The sequence below is a fragment of the Theobroma umbraticum genome, unplaced genomic scaffold (genome assembly GCF_002168275.2).
Source record: "Theobroma umbraticum cultivar Fairchild unplaced genomic scaffold, ASM216827v3 scaffold_204.0, whole genome shotgun sequence".
Classification (NCBI taxonomy): Eukaryota; Viridiplantae; Streptophyta; class Magnoliopsida; order Malvales; family Malvaceae; genus Theobroma; species Theobroma umbraticum.
The window spans coordinates 3,358,607-3,382,507 of record NW_018397267.1 but is presented as its reverse complement, the minus strand read 5'-3'; the positions used below and the strand labels follow the sequence as shown (position 1 = coordinate 3,382,507).

The window sequence follows — 23,901 nt, the reverse complement described above, 5'->3', positions numbered from 1 at the left end:
TAGTGAATTTAAGATTTTGAATAAAAAGTGATTAAATTATAATTATGAAAGTAATAGTTTTATATTTATAAAAATAAAAAAAATTAAAAATTAAAAGGTAAATACTGCCTACTCACATCACTTTTTAGACTCTGCTCTTGGTTGCTGTCCTACTATCTTAAGAGAATATGACCCGATTATTAAGGGAAACAAAAGCTTCAATTTTACTTTGCATACCAATTGCATGTGCATGCAATGTGGGCTGTCATATCCATTTACCTAAACTGGTTAGACAATCTTAACCAACAACACAGGCATTTTTCCCCATCCCCAATTCTTTTTGGGTATAATTAGAAAGAGGCTTTGCTTGGGAGCTTTTGGTATTTGAAAAGGAAGATTACCGAAAAAACAATGGCACCCCCGCAATTATGTGCACATAATGCACCTAGCTGAACAAGCTTCACATGTGTACAAAATTTGAGCCATATTGAATAACCATTCTATCGAAGCTAATGTAAGCTTGGTTTCCAAAAGGAGAAATTAAAAAAAGGAGAAGCATTGTTATTAGGTAACAAAGCTTTCTTTAATATAACTAAAGTATCAAGGACGAATATTTGCAATAAGGTTGGCAATAACTAGACGAGTTGAACATGTGCATGAACAGTATTAATAAAACAGAAACGTTTTGGTTTAATGAACTATATGAACAAGTCATTAATTAACATGTGATCACAGGGTTACCAAAGAAGGTTCATTTTACAAAAAATAAACTAAAAGAAAAAGAAACAAGCTTCCCCCTTTTGTTGATATGTAATGATAACCTCTTCTGCTGAATATGCATGAATGTGGGTAAGGGGAAAAGCACTTAATTTTGCAACTCATCGAACTCTCGAAACTTGAACCTTCGTACAATTTTCCACTTTACAGCAAAATAATGGCAAGGACATCTTTATTCCTCATGAATGCAATAAAGAAAACTACTTCATCTAAAACCGGCCCCTTACCCACAATTGCTGCAGACGGCGAATAAAGTTTGATCGATCCCAAAATTCCGGTATTCACATAGTTTTTGGGAGATCCCTAAAAGGGGTTACTTGACTCTGGCTAATGCCCTACTTCTCATGTTTGTCATTGCAATAAATTAAAAGGGAAAAAAAATAATAGTACTAATAATTAGCAACTATTCGTATCTTGTTTAATAAGGAATAATTAAAATCCACATGCCCAAATTATTGTGCCTATATCATCCCAAAAAGAGCCTATATCCTATATATTAAAGTAAGTCCCTACAGGATATACTAAAATTTACTGGTTTGCATCTCTGGCTAACAAAGGATAATACAGTCTTCTAGCAAAGGCTGTAGATTTGTCAAAAACAGGTAGCCTGCCTGCCTTCCGATGAGAAGCTAGATACTGTAAGAAAATATCGGTTTTTTTCTTTTTTGCATTAAACCCGTGGGGCATGAACCTGGTTATCATCTCTGCTTTTAAGTCTGGCGAAAGTGTCTTTCTCTCTCTCTTTCCCAGCAACAAAACCCAGCTGTTCCTGTTGGGGCTACGTCCAATGTCAAGACAAAGACTCCGACACTGTTTTTTTTTTTTTCTTCTTTTGGGGGAGGTGCCGCAGCTGCCTAACCCCCAAATATCCTAATAGCCACACAGGGCCGGACCAAGCAGGAATTTTGCAGCATGTTCCTTAAAACAAAACCTCCAAGCAAAGAAATTGAATCATTACACGGAAACTAATATTTAACTAGAAACCAAAAAGTTTAAGCAAAGAGTTTTGTTGAAACTCAGCAATAATTATGTGTTACTGTAGATAATTGCCATTTTTTTCTTTTTTTTTCTGTTACAATGAGAAATTGAGAATTCCAAGGTACTTCTCCCCCTAAAAAAAAGAGCCTAGACAATAGCAAAGGAAAGCAATTTTGTCACATTTCATTTCTGAATTCTGAAATGGAAACCAAAAGAAGTGAAAAGAAGAAAGAAAAAGGATTTGACCATGTTTATGCTTCCAAAAATCCTGTCATTCTAAGAACTGAATTCCGGACTTGACTCAAATCCCTTCCTTTAAGCGTCCTTCCATTGCCAGTACAAACCGAGAACGCCATTTTCCCAGCAATTCTCCTGCCTAATATCACATGGGGCGGCACTATTTCTCCTTCGTCGTCTTCCTCTTCCTCGAAATCATCGGCTTCACCACAATGGAAAAGAGCATCCTCACAATGCCGCGGAATATTAACAGGAAGCGAACTGGCTATCTTCTTCTTCTTGGTGTTTTTCTTGGACTTGTTGTTACTGTTACGTGCTGAAACACGGCCGTTTTTGGAGAATCCTCTGTAATCCAAGCACCCGTCATCATCCTCGTCATGCGTGCTGTAGTGGTTGCTGTTGTCGGAAAAGATTACCTCGGACTCTTGGAATTCTTCCTCCGCCATGGACAAAAACGGGGAGTCGGACTAGATTGTAGAACGAAGGCCCAGAGGAAAGTAGTGTCTCAAGGAGAATGGAACAGTGAGGGGGAATTGAAGGGAAAAGAAAGGGTATTTATAGGAGAGAATCTAAATCGTAGCGAGTACACCATTGATTGTTTTTATGTGTTGGTGTTTGAGAAAAGATGGCGTCATCTAAAAGGCGTTGAGTGCGGTCCCCGCTTTCCTATATACATAATAAACTTATTTTTACATGTCTATTTCTCTTCCAAGTGTTGTATTTTTTCGCCCAAATTATTTAATTATTATTATTATTATTATTATATTCTTATTCCATCGTAATAGTTAAATTTGATCGAATTAAAATATTCAAAAATATAAATATTATAATTAAAAAATGATTAAATTAATCCTTATGTTAAACTAAATATATAATGGTATACAAATATATATATATATATATATATATATAATGGTATAATTGATAGACAAATCAAATGTTAAAAACAATTTTATCTTGTTTATTTTAATGCAATAGAGGATAATAAATAATACACAATTTAACGTTTTCCCATTTTTTTATATTTGGTTGATTATGCGATTCTGTGTCTAGCTTGTGCCTATGTTTTTCTAATTGTGTAAGTTATGTAGTCGGCTGCCTAAAACAAGGCTTCTCTGATCTCTTCCTTTTCTTGTGGCTCACGGCTTTCTCTTTGTGTAGCTTCTTCAGCTAATTTCTTGACTTGACTAAATTGGCTCAGCCTTTTTCGTTTTTTTTTAAATTATTTTTTGTCTTATTTTTCCCACACAATATTTGATTAATTATATGCTTTTCTTATTCAGTTGGATTCTATATTGGAACTTCTAAAAACAAGCTATTTGGGTTTGGCTTTGATTTCAAAATTTGACCTTTTTTTCCATAGGTTTCCAATGCTTTAGTTATGATTCAAAGAAAGGGATAATTAATTTCCTTAGAGTTCTTAAATGTTTGTACTCTATTTGGTTTGTGGTCCTGCATTCTGCCTTTGGGACCCTGGACAAATGTTAATTGGAACTTGGAGATGTGTTAGGATTGCTAAATTTTGATGATGATATGTCGTGATTAAGGGAAGAGATTCCCTCCCTACATGGCTACACTTGAGAAAAATGGTGTCATCTTGACTAAACATTTATATGGCAAAGAAAAGTCTCCTTTTGTAATTGTATCAACATACTCTCCTAATCATGAAGTAACAAAATTCAATTTTCTTGACTTGTTTTGATGATGATGAAATGATATTCAATACAAGTATTAGAGATTTTTTTGCAGTGTATTTTCTTCATAACAATGCTTACATTTTCATTAAAGGTTAATAATTATGTGAAATTAAATGTAAAAAAAATAATATAATTTTTTTAAAAGAAAAACACCAAGTCTAAGTCAATTCTCTTCATGTGCAATTTATTCTTTATTAATTTACTTAGTACTAAAAATATATAAATATTAAAATTAGAAGGATTAATTATAATTATATATAAACAAATGTACAGATCATTGCTTTGCCAACAAGAAGACGAAACACACAATTGGTTTTAATAAATTCCCCAAAATTATTTTCTTTGGGACAAAAAAAAGGGTAAATGTGGCTGAAGAAGCCGAGCCGAAGGGGGAAGTGGCTTGGCGGAACCGAGCCCAGAAATGCTACATTTAACCATTACCATTCACACCAATGATTGGGTGAAAGTCTGAAAGGGCGTAAGATTAAAGCTATAAATCCACCAGCTCGGCGTATCCTACGGCTCATGCTCCGCATAAGACTCAGAGGAAGAGGGGTGGCCCCCATGCTTGTGAGGTCCACCTAATCTATCCCCTGCGAATGATTTCGAATAAGACAAGCCACTTAGATATAGCCACCTAGCGAATGACGTCAACTGCGGCTGCGAACAAACATGAGACGCCGGTGGTGGGGAATCTCATTTTTCCGTCCGCTTAGGTGCCACGTCGTCAACAGTTTTTTTCCTACAAGTCATTGCAGTAAGAAATAAAAAAAAAAGATTATTTTGTTGCTAATAATTGGGTGAAGGGAATTCATAGTTCTAAAGGAGATAACAATGTCTTGAACGTTGATGTTCAAGAAGCAAACAAAAGCACATGAATTAAAAAAAAAAAAAAAACTAATGATAAAGAGGTTCATCGAGATTTTTGCTTTTAATTGAAAATATTTACATGTTTATTACGTGTCTGTTTATTATAAATAGAGAAATATTATTTCTTTTAACATAAACACAATAATTGCACAAATATCATTTGAGAAGGTTTTACATTAAAGAGAGAAGAGCTATAAGAGTCATCAAAAACCTAATCATAATGTTCTAAATCTATCCCTTTCGCCTTTTTGTCTTCGATATCAAAAGAATGTTGGTACGAATAGAGTGGGGAGGAATAGGAGAATAGAGAGAGCACGAAGCCTCATGAATTTCATCACGGAATTGGGGATAAACAGCCCTAATTAGAGCAAGCAAGCAAATTGGAATTTAGGGATCAGGTGAGTTCCAATCGAAAAGCAACATCTATAGAGTTGGTTGGCCATTAATTTTTCTTTTTAAAGAAAAAGACCTTAACCCGTTGATTTTCAAAAGTCGCTCTCTTCCTTTGTTTTTTTTTATAACTCTTGCCAATGCTTGTTAGATTTTTTTTTTTTGTGTTACATGGAAGTTCCTGATATTGATTTCAATCTCATTCGTGGTTCAATTCTTGAGTTCGTGAGAGCTTGTGTCACGACATTGAGTTCCATTTGGTATTTGGAATTTGAACGAGTTTAAAGTTATTTATTTCAAATAAAAAAGGTCAATCTTCTCTTAAATTTTGAAACTGTTGTACAGTGTGGCTACAAACATCACGATTCACGAGTCAAATTTAACAAAAAGAAGTAAAAGGAGGATAAGGTTTTAGGAAGTGAAGGTTGGAAGAAGTTTGGGTTTTATCTTGTCCCTAGTTATTCCTTGCTTATCCGCAAGTACATTGATTTTGTACTTTTAAGAGGTTTGTTAAGGAAGGGAAACCTTGTCACAGATAAGATTATTCTTGTTTTTAAGAATTTTAGTTCAAAACACATAAATGAAGATTTCTTAAGGTATTGGAGGGAAGATTAATGTTTTTCATTTGCCCAATAGAAAAAAAAATATGTGAAGGTTATTCTAAATAACATATGGTTATTCAATTTGTTTGTGTAATTTAATTGACAAAAAGTATTAAATAAAGTTGTACTTTAAATATATTTATGTGTGTATATATATATATATATTAAAATAATATAAATCTATAACCAAGAGAAGGTTTGAAGATATCTTTCCCCTAATATTGATGGTGCTTGTTGAGCTTTTAGTGAACAATCAACAATAAGTGGTGTACTTAGAGACTCCCTTAGTCATTGGAAAGGTGGATATGCCATGCGATTGCGAAAACGTATTGCATATCAAGTGAAGCTTTGGGGATATACAAAGGTTTAAACTATGCATGGGATTTGGGATTTAGGAAGATTGTTCTTCTAGTGGAGAGCAAGCTAGTGGTCCAAGCAATTTTTCTTAGAATACTCATCCATGCTTCGATTCAGATTTGGTCCAAGGCATTCACAATTTGCTCAAGGGAGAATAGGAAGTTTGGATTTGTCATATATTCCGAGAGAGAAATAGAGTTACAAATTTTATAATCAATGAAAAATTTAGGATTTCTAAAAATTTTCAAGCTTTTAATTCTCCTCCAACTAAAGTTAGAGATTGATTATTTGAGGATGTAATTGGTGTATGTTACTCTCATTTGATTAGACAATAAAACTTTTCATCTATTTCGATCTTATTACAAGTATAAACTTTTAATGTTGATTAAGATAATAAATATTAAAAATTATTTTTAAAAAAATGATGAAAAGTGTTTTTACATATAAAATATGAATAGATTGGAAGATTACTTGTGTGCAAATAACTAAAAAAATGTCTTATCGGATGGCTAAGAGGAAAAAAAAAATGAAAAAAGAGATTGAATTTATTTTTTTTAAGGAAATTTCATCGGCCCAACATTCACCACTTCTCAAGAAGATGGCCCAACCCAATTAGTATTATTCTTTAGAAAAACAAAAAGGAAAAGAGAAAAAGGAAATCCTCCATCTCTGTTCCTGTCTCGGTTCTGTCTGAAAGACTGAAGCGTGATAGTTTAACTGGTTCAAAGCCAAAAACTCAAAGTGGGTTCTTTAATGAAGAAGAAAGGCATCCATGGCTTTTAGTTGCGGTCATTCAATAAGTTATCCGCTCTCTCCATGGGCCGAAAACAAGGTTAATATAGTTGAGAGTTCCAAGGAATTATTGGTTTTTCCTTTTGCCACTTTTTTTTTACCCAGTGTTTCTAATTGACAAAAGTTGCTATTTTTCCTTTTACAGGTTCGAAGAAATGAAGTGTCTTTGTTATTGGATTCTGGGTTTTCAATTTGCAGAATTTCCTACGTAAAGTGTTCCCAAAAGTTGGGTGAACAATCACTGAGCGTTTCAGAGGCTGTTGAGAAGTGCGTGTTGTTGAAAATTTGATATCAATTTATCAAAATATTGAATGCCAATGTTAAGTTAGATGCCTATAGTCATAAATCATTTGAGTGTGTAGGAAACCAGTGAAGAAGGTGGGAAAGAATGAGCATCACTTGTGGAAGAAAAGAGATTCAGCTGGCTCAGGACAGAAGGCTCTCAATCTTGTTAGAATTGTAAGTTTACTGTCATCGTTTTCACTTTACTGAGCTTTGTTTCACTTTATTATGTAGTACTCGAAGAGAAAATTATGCAACCTGTTTCTGTTTGGTGGTTGTTTTTGGTTTTGTTAAAATGGGCAGATTTCTCAACTTCCCAATGAGAAAGAGGCTGTTTATGGAGCATTGGATAAATGGACAGCTTGGGAGACTGAGTTCCCATTGATTGCAGCAGCTAAGGCTTTACGAATTTTGAGGAAGAGGAGCCAATGGCTGCGTGTAATTCAAGTATGTTCGTATTCTTGCATTCTGTATTTAAGGGTTCTGAAGTGGTACCATTGATGTAGGGAAGCTTATAAATTGTTATTTTTGGATACCTTCTTTGTTTTGCTGGTTCAAGTTCAATATGTGTAAGCCTGCGATATAGACATTCTTCAATTTTATTTCAGTGTGTATATATTAACATAGCCATGTATCATCATTATTGATTTTAGATCTTCTGGAATGAGTGATGCAAAAGAAAGTTATACTTTACTCATGCAGAAAGATTCATGGAATAATTAGTTGGTGTGCTTCTGCTGATTCAATCTGTTTGACCGATGGTTATACAGAATGAATCCTATAATTTAAGTTGTGATTGCTGGCTTAGTTGCATAAGTATTTGTGTGGGGCTAAATTGGATTTTACAGACTTGGTGATGCTCAGGTGGCAAAGTGGATGTTGAGCAAAGGCCAAGGGGCAACGATGGGAACATATGACACCCTTCTACTGGCATTTGATATGGATAAGGGAGTAGATGAGGCAGAATCCTTATGGAACATGATTTTGCATACACACACCCGTTCTATCTCAAAGCGATTGTTTTCTAGGATGATCTCTTTATATGATCATCATAACATGCAAGATAAGATAATTGAGGTATGTGATCCACCAATTCACATATCATGGAAAATGGTTCTGCAGTTTTTATTTAACTCTCCTATTCTATTTTTGAGAATTTTATACTAAATAAGCTAAACATGCTTTGGTTCTGAGGTTTTAGTTTTCCATTTGTAGGTTTTTGCAGACATGGAGGAGTTGTGTGTAAGACCAGATGAAAACACAGTCAGAAAAGTGGCCCGTGCCTTTCAGAAACTTGGCCAAGAAGACAAGCAGAAGTTGGTTCTTAGAAGATACCTGAGTAAATGGAAGTACATTCACTTTAACGGTGAGCGTATCAGAGTGAGAAGATATGAATCAGATGAAGATTGATGTTTGATCTATTGAATGGCACTCTCTTAGCATTCAATGGCATGATATGATGCCTATATCTATTGCATTGGGCCTTGCCAAGTAGGAATATGAGTTCATGGGTGCAGCAACAAGGCATCTACTAATTCACTTTCCCCATGATAAGTGGCGCACGCTTGAATGTTATTTGAATATTTACATCATTTCTGGTGGGTTGTGCCTACTATTTAAGCATAGAGGTTGGGGGCCTGTTCTTCAGTTGTCTGGGGTATGTGTGCAGAGGTTAAAAGCAAAGAAAAAAACAGAAAAGAGGGGGAAAGGGGAGGGAGGCCAAAATAATTTTCACTGTTAGTTTAAAACATAGTTTTGTACTCATCAGTGATTCAAATGATTTTAAAACTCATAAAGCTGCAACAAATATAATTCTAGTAGAAGAGAATGTTTCTACTTTGAATTTTGGGGTAATCAGTTAATTTCTTTGAATGCCTGTGACTGTGAGGTAGTAGTCATCACAAAGTTGTAGGATGGCAGACTACCAGATGTTGAATGACGATTGTAATGGCTGCTAAGGCAGTGTGTTTAATAATTTTCAATTTCAGTAAATGATTGTTTGGAGTAGCTGCATTCATTATGTGCTTTCATTTGTGGGGATTCTGGTAGTTCATTGGTGTGAGCCATAAACGGGGTTCTCTCACCAGCTTTTAGGATTTTTGTGTTCTTTAGAACGTTGCATGTACTTGAAACAATATTTCTTGCTTGTAGAGTGCCATGGAGTATATAGTTTTGACAATTAAGTAATTAACGATCTGAGTAAGTGCATATTCTGAGGTATGAGGAAGATTGCTCAGTGAAATCATTTTATTCTTGTGGTAAACGTTGTTTGCAAATAACAGATTTGAGAAGGCTCACAATTCAAACCTTTCTTAGTCAAGTGCAGACAACCGGTACACAAAAACATCAATAGCAGAAATGTTATCTCCAAGTTGAAGATAACATTTGAAGTTAATGCAAGAGTGAGAAAATGGAGCAAGTCTTGGTTATAGTCATATGAATGTGGGGAAAATTTAGTGAAAGAATAGAGTTACTTTATACAATTATTAAAACAAATCCTATACTAGTAGTTTCCTTGAGCACAGTTTTCTACCAATTCTTTGCCCCATAAAAACGAAGAACCTATAATTATGGTAAATACACTGCCATGGGACTTCTTACACGATAGAATCCATCAGTCCAAGTGTAAAAACCAAACCCATACGCAGACCTCTTCGCTATGGGATCAGAATCTTTGGGGGATACTGTTATGTTGAAGCTCTGCTTCTGGCCAATATGGTCGAAGAACAAAATACTTGGTGAGGCCTTCACATGGACTCCTGGTGGCGGTTTGGCTGCAAAGTAGTATTTACTGTTGCTGGAACCAACATTTGTGACTGTCCTCGTAATAGTGACAGTGCTACTAAGGTTGGGAATTGCAAACGATGGATAATTGAGGTTGACTGGTGAAGGTGGATCTTCAGGGCACTTAAATGTAGAGTACAACTTGTTTAGGCCAAGGCTGCAGAGATAGAGAAGGTAATCATCATACGAGGCATCGTATATGAGACCAGGATCTGCTGCCTTAATAGGCTGGAAATGGCCGGCTCCATATTGGAAGGGAGTTGCAGTATTGCCAACTTCATCTGTAATTAGCTGATCTAAGTTGTTTGTTATCCGGGCTGTGACATAGAAATGTGATGTTTTAGAAAATGAAGGTCTAGAAATTACAAGGTTATAACTATTCAGGATCCATAAACGGATCCTTAAGTATTCTTACCTGTGGTCATTAGAGCAGATCTTATAGCAGCAACGCTCCAATCGGGGTGTATGGCTCTGAGAAGTGCAGCTGCACCAGAAACATGGGGGCAAGCCATGGAAGTTCCTGAATCAAAGTTGTATTTCACTATTCTGTGATCATATTCCAACTTTGTGGGAGATGATGCTTCACTCCATGCTGCCAAAATCTGAATTCCTGGAGCCGTGATATCAGGCTACCAGAGAAAAACCAGAAGACATGTTAAAAGATAGTATACAGACAAAGAAATTTGCTATAAGTCCTAAATTTAAAAATGTGACATCATTGGATTAATTAATTTAGATTCACAAATTACCTTGAGAATATTGAGATCAATCACATTTGGACCCTGACTGGTGAATCCAGCCATGAAGGGTGCAGGTTTATAATGCATTACTGTCTGGGCTGGACTGATGGTTGCCATCGGATTCTCTGTAGACCTAATGTATTCAAGAATCTTAGTCGCATCCTTGTAACTCACGGCAGATGCAGGAAGAAAATGGGGGTCACATGATAGTCTATTTCCATTGGCCTCTGCGTTGCCTAAGATGAGACCGACACCACCAGCTCTTTTCACTTCAAAGCCTTTATCTAATCTCCTTCCAGCACCTCGCATGCACACCACAATCTTCCCTTTGACCATATCAGGGTTAAGGGAGCCTGGGAGGCATTGCCTAAAATAACATCCGATTTATTCAAAAATTAGATAACATTGAGAAACCGAAGCAAATTAATTCTACCTTTATCATAAATTATACTCTACTCCAATTAACACTATCAAATAAAGGGAAAAAAATCCTTACCCTGTAGAGTTTTGAGGCACATCAGGGAACACTGCGTCTCCTGCATAAACTAATGGGTACATCTCATTTTCCAACTTGTCTGGTGCAACAGTTTGTCCCTAATGCGACAAATAGAAGAAATTACAACCTCCAATCAAAAGTATAACAACAAATCCTTACAACAACATATCTGATCGTATCTTACCATAATTTCCCGACCATTCCCTAGCATGACAGGTGCCAAAAATGCCCGGTCCAAGCTGCTAGCACCAACAGTCATCAACCAAGGCGCCGGGTTAGACAATGTTCCAGGGGCAGGACCGTTGTTCCCAGCACTACAAACCACAAGGATGTTGCGCTTCGCCGCATGCAATGCACCGACTGCAAGGTAATCCTTTTCGTAAGGCACAGGATCACTGGTTCCAATGGAGATGCTAATTATATCAACACCATCAGCTATGGCGTCATCAATGCCTGCAAGTATATCTTCAAACATACATACGTTGCCATCGGCTTTTGATTGGTTAGGTATCGCCCAGCAGACCTTGTATATGGCGAGCCGGGCAAAAGGAGCCCCTCCGGACGCTGTGCCTCTTGCCAGCCCACCAAGGGCAGCAACGTCGGGGACTTGTCGGCCAGCCGCGGTGGACGCCGTGTGGCTCCCGTGGCCGTCCATGTCTCGTGGTGAGAGGTAGTCTTCCGTCGCATTTACTGGACCTTTCTCGTGCTCAAAACCCTTCACATAGTATCTGGCTCCAATTATCTTCCTGTGTAATAAAATGGAATACAGACAAGAATAGAAAAAGATGTTTATTATTTAGTTTAATTCATAAAAATAATTTTAAAATAATTAAAGAATAAATAATAAAATAATAAAATTTATATCAAAAGACAAAAATTATATTTTACTCTAATTTAAATAAATTTGTTTTTTTAATCTTTTAATTTTTTATTTTTATTAAAATTTTAAGAATTTAATTGTTTATTATTAAGATATGAACATATTTTTTATTTTATATCTGTTTGCATTTTTGATGTTTTAATGTCTATTTTCATTCAAATTTAAAATATTAATAATTTAATAATTTAAATATTAACATTTTAAAATTTTATTTAATTTTAAATTTTAAATCTTATTTTTTAAAATTTATAATTAAAAATGTAAAGTTTTCTATTTTAATTTTTGTTAAAAGTAAGCAAATGCATTTTGATATTAAATATTTTGGAATCTATTTCCATGAGTAATACTATATGCAAGACTAGTTCTGGAGCAGTTTTGACAGTGGCAACAACTAAATGCTACTTTGATATTTTACAGTTTTCTATTGAATTGTTGAAGGACGAAATCAACTGCCTGCCCTGTTACAGGACTGGCTAGTAATTTGTGAAAGGCATGATGTTTTACAAACACACTGATGGAAATGCTTGAAACGAAACAAATCAAAAGAGACAGTGCAGGTCGATTTCCACAGCCTTCTGGTAGGCCGAGGGGAACTAGGTACATAGACCAAAACAAAAGAGACTGACCCCAGTGGCCGGAGCATTGGGATGATCAAAGTTCACGAGATTGGAGGAAGAAAAAGCAAGAATACAAAAGCAATAAACACCAGTCAGATTACTACCTTTGTTTCCTGTGAAATAGACAAGCACAGTCTTGGGGCTCATCAGTGCCATTTCTTCAACAAAACAACATTGTTACCATCCAATGAACAAATCTAGAGACGACAAACCCTTCGTAGGGCAGGTGCTGGCTGTCAACGGAAGGCCAGCCCTCCAATAATACACAATTGATTATCTTGTAAAATACTGAATTAGTAAACCAAATAAACCCCCCAAAAAAATATATTTACCAACTTTTGTTTTGCAATAAGTTAACTGTATAATAGTAGTAATTAATTTAATGAGGTAAGTGAGAATCAAGGGGCATTGATCATATTACTTTATTCGAAAGAGACAAGGGTATTAAGATTGAAGGTCTCATATATGGTCAATGCTGAAGCAAAAAAAAAAAAGTCTTTCAAAAAAAGTTGATGAGTATAGTTTTGGCGTAATTTACGCGTCTTAATTCAAGCTTTTGAAAGGCTTTCTTGTTTCAAAGTTGGAATGCAAGATTCCAACGCCCTTTTTAAATAAGTTTCATCCAATACTGCCTAATGGAAAGTGGAAAATGTCTTATCGTTGGAAAATGACTCAATTTCTGAGCACAGGAGAACATAATTTAAAGCAAATTAGAACATCTTTGATTTCTAGAGAAACTTATGGGTCCCAAATGACTAGATCAATCCAAAGAGAAAGGGTCCTCATTCTACTGCATAGATCATTTTTTTACCTTTGATCTCATAAGTGAAGAAAAAAAAGGAGGAAATTAATTCTGGTGAAAAATGATTAAAGTTGGTCGTAGGTAGACTAAAAGGAGAAAATCCTCAAAGAAAGAGAGAAATTTATTCACCTGTTGCAGTGGGATGAGTTAAAAGCGACTCCCTCTTGGCAGATTCCTTTCCATGATTTCGACTCTGGGAGGGGTTCCATTCCTTCGTCACTGAAGCTCGGTGATTCTGGCCACACCCCTAAATCAGAAAAAAATTCAAACCATGATCAAATACCAAGGTATATTTATCTAATCCTATTAACCAAAATAAATTGGTATATTCGACAAGCTTCTGTGAATGCTACAGAAGCAATACTGAGTTGGTAGTCACATGATTATCAGATAGTGTTGTGTTCACGCACATATATATATATATATATATATATATTTCAATATAGATTATAATTTTTACCGCTATCCAATACTCCAATAATGACATCTTTGCCGTAGCTAGCTTTAGCCAACAAGTCTTCTCTTCCCATATTGGATTCATGCCCTGATGATAGGCCCTCTTCCTCATTTAACCCTACAAATTCCCATGACCTAGTGGTCTGCAGGGAGTAGTTTCTTGAGCGTGCAGGAAACACTGATACAACTTCTTCCATTTCTGTGGTCAAAAGACAGATGAGAGAAAGGATTATATAGAATCCCCATGAAAGAAATGAGAAAAAAGGGGAATGAGGAAGTAATGCACTGCTAATTACCAGAGAGCTTGGAGGCTTCATCTGGGGTGAGCACTGCAGCAAAGCCATTGATGCTGTGCTTGTAGCTGTAAAGAAGGGAAGATTGAGCATCTTCTTTCGTTTCTTTCACAGAATACAAATATGATTGATGAGTTTCTTCAATCTCATGCAATCCTTTCTCCCCACTGTGTTCCCCGAAGTGAACTATATACACCTACATGACAAACTGTTAAAAGAAGAAAGGAAGAAGAGAAGACAAAAAAAAAAAGTCACGAGAAAGCAAAAACCTGTTTCTCTAAACATGAGGCCAAGAGAGGAAAGAGAATCAAGGGAAGAAAGAACCAATAGATCATCTTCATGGCTACTGATTGAAGCATAGAGAGTATGCAAAAGAGATTATACGATTTGATAAAAGTTTAAAGGTGTACCAACTCCAATGGTAAATGGAGCTTTATGGTTGAAAGGTTCCTATCGTTAAGAAACTTTCTTTTCGACTGCATTATTAATATTTTTTTTTGAAAAAGATTGCATTATTAATATATTATATATTTATTATAATATTCTTTAAAAGTGTATATATTATAACTGTATCCGAGTATTTAATATATTGATTAATGTATGATTTTTTTATTTAATAAAAAAATTCTAACACTTTGCTGAATTATTGTGCATATATATGTTAATTACTTTGAGCACCAATCAAGTCAAATTCATGAGTATGCACAGATATTTTATTTGAGATGCAGGATATGAAAGGAATCTATTAACAACTATGATTATTAGTAACATCTGCATGAATATATGTCATTTACTGATTTTAGTGATTTAAGGTTTTTGAGAAACACAATAAATTTATTTAATTATTTATAATTAAAAAAGCTTTTATAAAAGAACTATTTAGGGATATAATATAATTTGATATGTTTTCAATTATGTCAAAAAATGCTTTTGAACATGATTTTAAATGTATTTTTGATAAATTATTATAAATTGAATTTGATTAATTATAGTAGTATAAAATATGTATGGTTGTGCTAATTCTGTCTCTCTCTCTCTCTCTCTCTCTCTCATATATATATATAGTCATATTTAATGTTCTGATATCTATGTTTATTTATTTGTGGTTGTATCTTTTAAATGTTGTTAGGCAAGTGGTGTTTGAGATTTTTTTTATTATATATTTGTATTTTTAGATTGATTTTGTTTGGTTTAGGTGATGTACTCATTTGAGCTACTTATTTATATAAAAATCACCATAGATAATTTCATATAATTAGGTTCGGTATGGGAGAGAGTTGGAAAATTAAGGGTAAGCTGGGTCCTAATTCATCTAACATTGAGGCTAAATGAATTAAAGAGGGTGATTAATAGCTGTGTCTTTAAGGTGGTTCCAGCTTTTTGAGTGCTAATTAACGTGGTTATCATAACCTGTAATGGGTCATGTTTGTATTAGGATGAAATTTTATCCATAATCTCCAAAGAGACCACCAATTCCATTTCATATATATTCAAATGACGAGATAAACCATAATGGTATCAACGTAATTGATCTCTTCATCACAAGAACTAGGATAAAAAAACTCAAACCATAGGCTTATAATTCATTTATCCTTCTAATTACTTTGCAAAATTTGCATATCGCAATCTCTCCGTTTCTATTTTTTTTTTTTTGCCAAGCTCTGGCTTTCTAGTTTTGATCCCACATGATGGACATATTAGGTGCATGGCCACTTTTATTTTGGTGCGTTGCATGCCCATTTGAATACGGCATACAAGCCTGCATTTTGCAGCTCAAATTTGTCAAAATTGTGGGCAGTTTTTGGATTGCCTTAACTATTGAAGGCCCTCCCTACAGCATGCTTGCCATACCCCTCTCAATGCTAAGCTAACACTTTGGATTCTTTTAACTTTTCTTGGCTCTTGCCATTCAGATATGTTAGTTGATTGTCAATTGGTACAATCAACATAAATATAATAATTATAAGCAATCTATGTATACCAATAGCCACTCGAACATGAAAGCTCCTAAGAGAGCAGAACAGATAATGGATAGAAAGTTTTTTCCTTTTAATTTTTTATGAAGAGTAAAATTTGGACCTATAAAGAAAGAAAATGGGTTGGGCAACATCAAAATTCTTCATCAACTATAATAGTGCTAGCTAAGACATTTATAGGATTTCATGTAAACTCCATGAATCTGCCAGCTCTCTCAAGAGTTTCACAACATCATCTGATGATCCAAGGAGATACCTAGCATTCGATCTTTTCCTTGCAACAGAGCAAGAAAAGTAATTGTCCCCTTGAAGGTCAAGTACTGAAGAACCCTCATGCAGTGACATTCTCTCGGGCACCGTTGATTGCGAAGCACCTCCGATTACAGGATAGCCTGTGTTCCTTTCTAAAGTTGACAACGACCGTTGTTTCTTAAGGCGAGCTGCCTTGGACCCACTTCTACTCACTGGCAGCTTCGAAACGGATGTCCTGACAGGTGTTGGTACCTGGGGTCTTACCGGTGGTGGGGCTTCTGAAGGAAGCTCGGGCTCGAAAAAGGTGTAGATGTCTTCATCCTGAATCAAATCCCACAAGTGAGCAAACCAAAGATTTCTGTATAGGACCTAAAGCTTGGTAATTGAAACACACCTTAGCTAGAAAGTGGCCAATACATAGAACATAATCAATGGGTTCCTTCATGCCTTTGTTATGAACTATTTCTCCAAGGATTCGATCAATTGCTGCACCCTACATATTAATGAAAGCATGACAATATACTACAACGCTGTGATTCTGATTGGAATAGCAGAACAGGTGCGAATGATACCTTTGTAACACCAACGGCTCTAACCTCAACAGATCGGCTACCTTGGACAACATCAAGAGATGCATTGGAGATTGGACCTGTCCAAAGATGCTGCAACATATCCCTTGCTTGAAGTCTTCCAAACTCAACATCTAGATTTTTAGTTATGTTCAGATAATAAATCAATAAACGTAACAAACCAATATAAAGCTTAAAAGTATAATGTGATTATTTATATAGAAGGGACAATACGAAATTAGTGAAGGTTATTGACGAGGACCTGCATACTTATAGTTCCATATAAGTGAAGTTTCACGGAGCTCAAAATAAGATCGAGGAGTTCTTTCAGTAAAATATTCGAATACGTGCTGAAATCAGGAATAAGCATCAGAAAGTCCGGAGCCTGGAGAACTCCACATGGATTATACTAAACTTAATCTAACTAATGTATGCACCTTAACGCTGTCCACCCAATCCATGTTTAAATTTTCTGGCATTGTTGTCATCCACTCTCCCCCTGTTACTCGTAAAAACATCCCATTTTCTGCTGCCAACCACAAGTTGTAATCACCAAAGTTCTGTAGGGCAAATTATTAGTTCACAGATAGAAACAGGATTATAGTTAGAAAAATTACAAATAAGCATACATCATCCAGGACACTTCTGTCACTTCCACTGAGGACAACAATTGTTGTCTTTGGATCATCGCAAAGCTTCTTCAAGGGTTCTTGTAAATCCGGGTGTAACTTAAGCTCCAATTCTTTAATTTGACTGGCCTTCCTCCCAAGGGTATCCACTGGTTCAGTTAAAGTTGCATTTAGTCCCTGTAAACATGGAAGTGCAATCATGAAAGTGAAAATGCAAATAATAAGTAACGGTTTTCCCCTCTTTTCTCTTCCTCAAACGTTCAGAGAGAGACCAGGGGCTCTTTCTACAGTGTTAAATAAAGGAACATACCAGTATCAGCAAGCGGTTATTGGATTGTGAGTAACGATCAACAGCAACTTCAATAGGAAGTATTGGTGGAATTTGTCTTAACCTTAATTGGGCTTCAACAATGGTATCATTAAGTTCACTGCAAAAGTCAGCTTCAGAGAGTATAATACAATTGAAACAAGAGATAGACATAAGACAAAGCAAAAGGGAAACCACCCAATCATCCATTATGGAGAGTTCAAATTCTACAACTTAAATTCCAAGAATTTGAAAAGTAAATTAGTGTTCTTATTTTGTTTTAATATCAAAAAAATGAAAGGAAAGGGTTGAAAGTAAGGCCTTATTTTCACTCTTCCTGTCACATCATAAGCACTGGTCTCTCCTTCTCTTATGTTTTCAGCAAAGAAAATACCAGGACGGAGATATATGATCAACACCTTACAAAGGTTGCAGCCCATTCTTGAGATGTGTGTGTAGTCACATGCATGAAATTATGGTGGTGGCGTTTTTCTCTTTCATCAGCTGGCATATTCAAAGCATAGCCGATGGAAGAAGCAACTTCAGTGATATTCCATGGATTAACCAAAATGGCTCCAGCACCAAGAGACTGAGCAGCCCCTGCAAACTAGAAATAAACAGAGAGGTTATTATGAAAATTTAAGCTTCGCACTTTGGAAAGAGATTAGATAACCAGATAAATCATATCTAAGTACCTCACTTAGTATAAGTACCCCTTTCTTGGAAGCTTGGCAGGCAACAAACTCGTAGCTCACAAGGTTCATTCCATCTCTCGAAGATGTTACAAGAGCAACATCTGCACAATTTTAATTGCCAAACGATTGGACATGCCTAAGAAAAGTTATCATTCAAAACAAAGAATAGTGATTCAAAATTGTGTTATGGCACATAAGTCAGTACCAGTAACAGCATATAGTGCGCATAATGCTTGAAAGTCAAGAGAACGATCCTGTAAAAGAGTAAGGAAAGCTCTTTAGAAATCTTCACATTGTCAATCAACAATAACGGACATAAGTCCAGAAAATATGAGCTCAAAACTTATTGAGGCATGTCAAAGCTGATATCAAAGGATGGAGAATGTTTCATCTTCCGCAGCAAAAAATATAATCCATTCAGGAAAAAGAAAGGGGGTAGAAAAAAGAAAAATTGTTTGATGTCTCCTTCTCTGAGAGAGTGTAAATATTTGCTGCAAGTTAAATCAACTAAATAGACCATTGGTAGGCCTGACAGTGAGCATTAAACCATTCGTTAAGTTCCTTTATCATACTCTAGTGACAGATGTAAAAAGATAATAAATAAGGTAAAGGCAAACCAGATGATGTATTGGTACAGCAGTAAGAGTTCCAAATCTTCCATTAATGCGCCCAACAATCTCATGGACCTGGCTTGTAAGCTTTTGATCTATGAAATTAAGAAAACAAACATGTAAGATTTTGAGGAGGAGGGGAAGAGGGAGAGGGTTGAAAGCAACATTAAGGTTAGCTAACAAATAATGACAACATAGTCAAAGAAACATCCAATTATCAGCAAATGAAATGAAATGATATTCTGAAAAGCACAACCTAATTCTTAAAGCAGGGTAAACTGCGCCTAGAAAAGGATGAAAAAGGACTGAAATGGAGGCAGAATAATAGTGGTGGTAAACAAGCAATAAATGACTCAGGCAAAACGCATTCATTATACAAAACAATTGGATGAAGATGAGATTGGTGCTGCATCCTCAATTTTAATCATGTACACAACAATTCATTGTTATGAAAGTCACCATGACATAATAAGAGGGCAAATCAACAAATGAGAAGTGCATCTTGAGATGCTAGTGTATTATTAAGATAGACTGTGATAATGGTCAAATGCCTTGGCAGTTCTTGTTGCAAAATTTAAGGGAACGTTTCAAGAATCTAACAGAAAGAGGAAAAATGTTTGTGAAGAAACATACACTCGGGAACATCAGTCCTGGTAGGCACAGCAATTTGCAGGAGAACCACCTTATCACGCCAATTAGGATTTTCCTCGAGGAATTTTTCAAACGCCAAAATCTTCTGTGGTATTCCCTTGATCATATCAAGCCGATCAACGCCTAACATTACCTTACCATTATGAAACATTAACAATAAGTAACTGATAAACAGTTTGCAAGTCTGTTTCTCTTAAGTCAAACATAAGATTTTCAAATGCCCAATACATCAACAAATATCAGGCAGAGAAGATGCGAAAAAGAGTGGGAGAAAAAGAAAGTATTCGCTACCTTTCGGCCAGCAAACCTCTCTTTCAGTTCTTTCATGTGATCTTGGACTTGAGTGAGTTGAAGAGCTCGAATGAACCGATCAGAATCAATTCCTATTGGAAACTGTAATTTCAAGCTCCCAAGAAATGAAAGAAGGTGTGGTAAGGAATAATTCCTATTGGAGACTGAAAATTTTGAAGGTGTTTAGATAATAATAAGAGAAAGAGAGCAAGATCAACCAATACATACTGCGGCTACACGGGTCAGCTTTCCTTGATCCTCTACTCCTTCAGGTGTCCCCTCCAGCCCAAGAATACGAGTACAAGCACTAACAAAATGCCTTGCATAGTCATATGTATGGAAGCTGGAAGGTCAACATACCAGCAATCAAAACAATACTATAGTAGCCTTGAGAACTTGACATAATATAATTTTGGCAGAAAGAAACAGATTACACAAAGTTATAGCAGGGTCCATTAAAACTGACATCACAGTTTAGCATATTGTTTAAAAAGTTCATGATGTTGCTTAACTCACAACATGTCAAAACAGGAATGATTGAATTTGATCTCTTTTGACAATCAAGGGCACTACTATCTTGTGCAGAGCACTGCAGATCAAAGGGGTTCAGTTTAAATGATTTTTAACCCCTGCTTCTAAATTCAACCTCTGGGGAATTAGAGAAGTCAGCATGCATAGCTCTGTCTTTCCAAAACTTCTTTTTCTTCCCTTCTGTTGCAGTAAGTTCTTCTCTTCCAACAATTTCACCAATAAAAATCCTCTCTTGGAATATGAAGAACAAGAGCAAGTTACTCATTTTTGTTTGGGTTGTATCGACCTGCTACATATGGCTGTAACCTCAATTTTATTGGGCATGTACAGTCAGTCCCCTTATATCCTTGGGAAAATGGATTATTAAAGTGGTTGGAGTACATGATCTTTTAACCACCAGCTGCACACTCTGAGCTATTTTATTATACTGATATCCACAAAACACTGAACCAACCTATCAAATCAAGTATCAGCATAATCATTCCAGATGGCAGTGTATCTGTTGGTTGTGGAACTAAGCTAAAAATCTCATTGGGCTATTGTTTATTGGCACATTCAGGCAGAAGGAATATAACTTTTGGTATCATATATTGGCTAAAGATGATGGTTTGGTATCAAAGAAAGGAGAAAAACAAACCTTGAAACTTCATGATTCTGCAGAGAGGACACATGTGATTCAATGTTAGCTTTCCTTCTGTTCTCATGTTTATTTATTACCTTTCTGCTGGTCATTAAGGGAAGGGATAAAACCTGAGTCGAATCCCAGCCTAAGGTCCACTAGCTTTGCTCAGCCAAATCCAAAGTACATTATTAGTACTAGATTTAGTGAAATTTTGAATACCTTCCTAGACATGCAAACTAAGCTCAATTCAGATACCCTAGAAATCAATACCAATACATAAACATAGAAAGAAAACCAAGATAATAGCATTTGCTTTTCTGTATAATGCCAGAAAACAAAATGATCTCACCCAACTAAATCAGCAGCAAGAACAGATCTCAGCAGCTCTGATCGAGATGGCAGTGTCCTATGGATTTCGGAAGATGGAAAAGGAGTATGCAGAAACCAACCGACTTTCATTTTATTGTTACGTTCTTTGAGACATTTTGGAAGAAACATTAGGTGGTAATCATGGCACCAAACCACATCTGCTTCTTCATAATGTTCATTGACCACATCAGCAAACATCTGGTTTGCTTTCTTATAAGCATCAAACTGAGATTGAAAACTTCTAGTAGTTGCAAGGCGGTCTTCTTGTGGAAGTCCAAGATAGTGAAACAGAGGCCACAATATGTTGTTACAATATCCATTATAATACTGATGAACAATTTCTTCATCAAGAAATACCGGTATACATCTCTGCATTAAGCAAAGCACAGAGTTAAACACTAATGCTTCATTTTCAAGATTACCGATTACATAAGAAGATAGGAGTAACCTTTTCAGCTAAAGCTTTAGTCAATGCCTTCTGTCCGATTTCATCAGGGACATTTACACCAGCCCAACCAATCCATCTGGTTTCGAATTCCTTCACACCTTCATAAACAAAACATGGCAACTGAACAATTGAAAAATGAATTTTCAAACAAGAAAAAGACCGCAATGTAAAAGCTTTGAAGTGATCATTTTTACCAAGAAGTGCAGTGACTAAGCCTCCTACACTCATCTCAAGTTGCCATGAATCCTCCCCTCGCCTAACCGCGGAAACCGGCAGCCTATTAGCGACCACCAATAACCGCTGTTTGGAACCGTCGAGAGAAACCCTGCCAGCTGAAACCGTTTCCAAGGATTCTTCATCGTTGAACCAAGTTGAAGTTTCAGCATCGGGTGAGAAAGGATCATTGGTTGATGACTCTGCTTCTCCTTCATTTAAAGACTTGTTGAATTTCCTCAACTCCCTTTCTCTAAGAAGCCTTTCCAATCGCGTTCTTGGTGTGCCAGGACTACAGTTATATTTGTTCCCTGGCATTCCGTTGGTTTGTAACAAAGCCTAACAAACCAAACAAAATATACAAATGACAAACAAATAAAACCAATAACACAAGAAAATAAAAAAGAAAGTGTGCGTTTCATTTACCAGATTCTTATCTTTACGCAGAATGCAGATCTCTTGGGATGAAATTGACATTCATGGGGATGAATAAAAAGGGTAATACGGAGAAGAGGAGGAAGAGAGAGCAAGTTGGCAAAATGCGGATATTTTGGGAGGCTAAGGCTGTGGCTGCCAAAACTAATAGCCAAAGAGTTCAGAGAAAAAGAGAAAAATCTATCACCATATACACAGACAGATTTATATCATCAGCATCATCTCCATAGAATTTTGTTATCCAAACCATTTTGCCATTTGAGAGGAGGCCAACCGGCTTCCTTTTTCTTGCATTTTCTTCTTAGGCCATGCAGCAACCACCTCACCAGGATTTTGCCAAGCCTTTGCTTTTTGGAATTTGTGTTTGTGTGTGTTTTTTTTCAAAGAAAAATCCCAAAGAGATAAGTCGACGCGTATATTAGGAATCATATTTTCTCATTAAATAGAATCAAAACAAATAATTTATTACCAATTGAGTTAATATGTCATTACTCGAATTTAATTTATATTTATGTATATCACGTCATGATATTTCTTTCTTTTTTTTTTATAATTTACGAATAAAAATGCCAGCTTTATAAAATTGAGATTCGTAAAACTGGAAGGATCTTGATTCCTGGCCCCTCTTCGTTCGGGGAACGTGCCATTTTTTATATAGTTTAGCTTAGAATGGAAGATTTGGATTTTAATATTTTGACTATTGCAGATTAATTAGTCATTTTTTTTATATATAAATTTCTTAGCGTATGATATTTACATTAGTTGAATTTATGAAAAAAAAATATAAAATAAGTTGATAATCTACACTTGATTTACGTAACAAAGCCTTTCACTATTTCGCTTTTAATTTTTATTTAATCATTTATAAAAAATTATTTCGAACTAAAAAAAAAAAAACTTATCCCCAATTTAGATATTAGACATCACTCTTCACGTGTGAAATTGAAAGAGATCCATATATATTGAGTCACAATCACTCACTTTTCCCATAGTAAAAAATATATACGATTGTATTTTGTCAATATTCGTAGAAAAATCTAAACTATCAGAAGATAATTTTTTCTTTCTTTTGTTTTTTTAAATCAATGAAAACGATTTTAAATTTCGAGAATTAATTTGAATATTTGGGAAAAAAATTCCTTTTTCTATGCTTTAAGGAGTATAAACTATTCACTACAACAAATCATTAAAGTAACCAAATATTTATTTTGGAATGGAAAATTCATTGAGAAATTCAACCATTCTTGACCTTAAAACTTGATTAATCAATAAA

At 35.5% G+C, this 23,901-nt stretch overlaps 4 protein-coding genes across 6 annotated transcripts; 1 reads left to right on the top strand and 3 right to left on the bottom strand.

Moving 5' to 3' along the window:
• Positions 1-1,747: 1,747 nt before the first annotated feature.
• LOC110424276 (protein S40-3-like) lies at positions 1,748-2,519 on the bottom strand. The gene has a single exon (XM_021438825.1). The coding sequence runs from the start codon at positions 2,415-2,417 to the stop codon at positions 1,986-1,988; it is 432 nt and encodes a 143-aa protein (XP_021294500.1). The 5' UTR covers positions 2,418-2,519; the 3' UTR covers positions 1,748-1,985.
• A 3,051-nt stretch (positions 2,520-5,570) lies between these two features.
• Positions 5,571-8,968, top strand: LOC110424143 (Pentatricopeptide repeat (PPR) superfamily protein). The gene is made up of 6 exons (XM_021438653.2): positions 5,571-6,719; positions 6,825-6,946; positions 7,042-7,138; positions 7,265-7,408; positions 7,826-8,038; positions 8,177-8,968. The coding sequence occupies exons 1-6, from the start codon at positions 6,660-6,662 to the stop codon at positions 8,369-8,371; spliced, it is 831 nt and encodes a 276-aa protein (XP_021294328.1). The 5' UTR covers positions 5,571-6,659; the 3' UTR covers positions 8,372-8,968.
• A 396-nt stretch (positions 8,969-9,364) lies between these two features.
• On the bottom strand, positions 9,365-14,467 carry LOC110424762 (subtilase family protein). Of its 3 annotated transcripts, none has more exons than XM_021439436.1 (10): positions 14,299-14,467; positions 14,033-14,225; positions 13,741-13,935; positions 13,410-13,527; positions 12,583-12,636; positions 11,166-11,727; positions 10,982-11,079; positions 10,495-10,852; positions 10,161-10,374; positions 9,365-10,062 (listed from the first exon to the last, which is right to left on the bottom strand). In XM_021439436.1, the coding sequence occupies exons 1-10, from the start codon at positions 14,386-14,388 to the stop codon at positions 9,530-9,532; spliced, it is 2,415 nt and encodes an 804-aa protein (XP_021295111.1). In that variant the 5' UTR covers positions 14,389-14,467; the 3' UTR covers positions 9,365-9,529. The 3 variants fall into 3 exon arrangements, with proteins under 3 accessions (XP_021295111.1, XP_021295113.1, XP_021295112.1); XM_021439438.1 differs by having other exon boundaries at positions 14,033-14,215; XM_021439437.1 differs by lacking the exon at positions 12,583-12,636 and having other exon boundaries at positions 14,299-14,465.
• Positions 14,468-15,966: 1,499 nt separating this feature from the next.
• On the bottom strand, positions 15,967-23,028 carry LOC110423795 (alpha,alpha-trehalose-phosphate synthase [UDP-forming] 1-like). The gene is made up of 18 exons (XM_021438164.1): positions 22,620-23,028; positions 22,175-22,532; positions 21,981-22,078; positions 21,513-21,901; positions 20,239-20,353; positions 20,011-20,112; positions 19,702-19,852; positions 19,075-19,163; positions 18,663-18,711; positions 18,458-18,558; positions 18,182-18,369; positions 17,766-17,883; positions 17,456-17,632; positions 17,264-17,386; positions 17,089-17,176; positions 16,830-16,960; positions 16,652-16,750; positions 15,967-16,578 (listed from the first exon to the last, which is right to left on the bottom strand). The coding sequence occupies exons 1-18, from the start codon at positions 22,668-22,670 to the stop codon at positions 16,180-16,182; spliced, it is 2,826 nt and encodes a 941-aa protein (XP_021293839.1). The 5' UTR covers positions 22,671-23,028; the 3' UTR covers positions 15,967-16,179.
• Between the last annotated feature and the right edge of the window lie 873 nt (positions 23,029-23,901).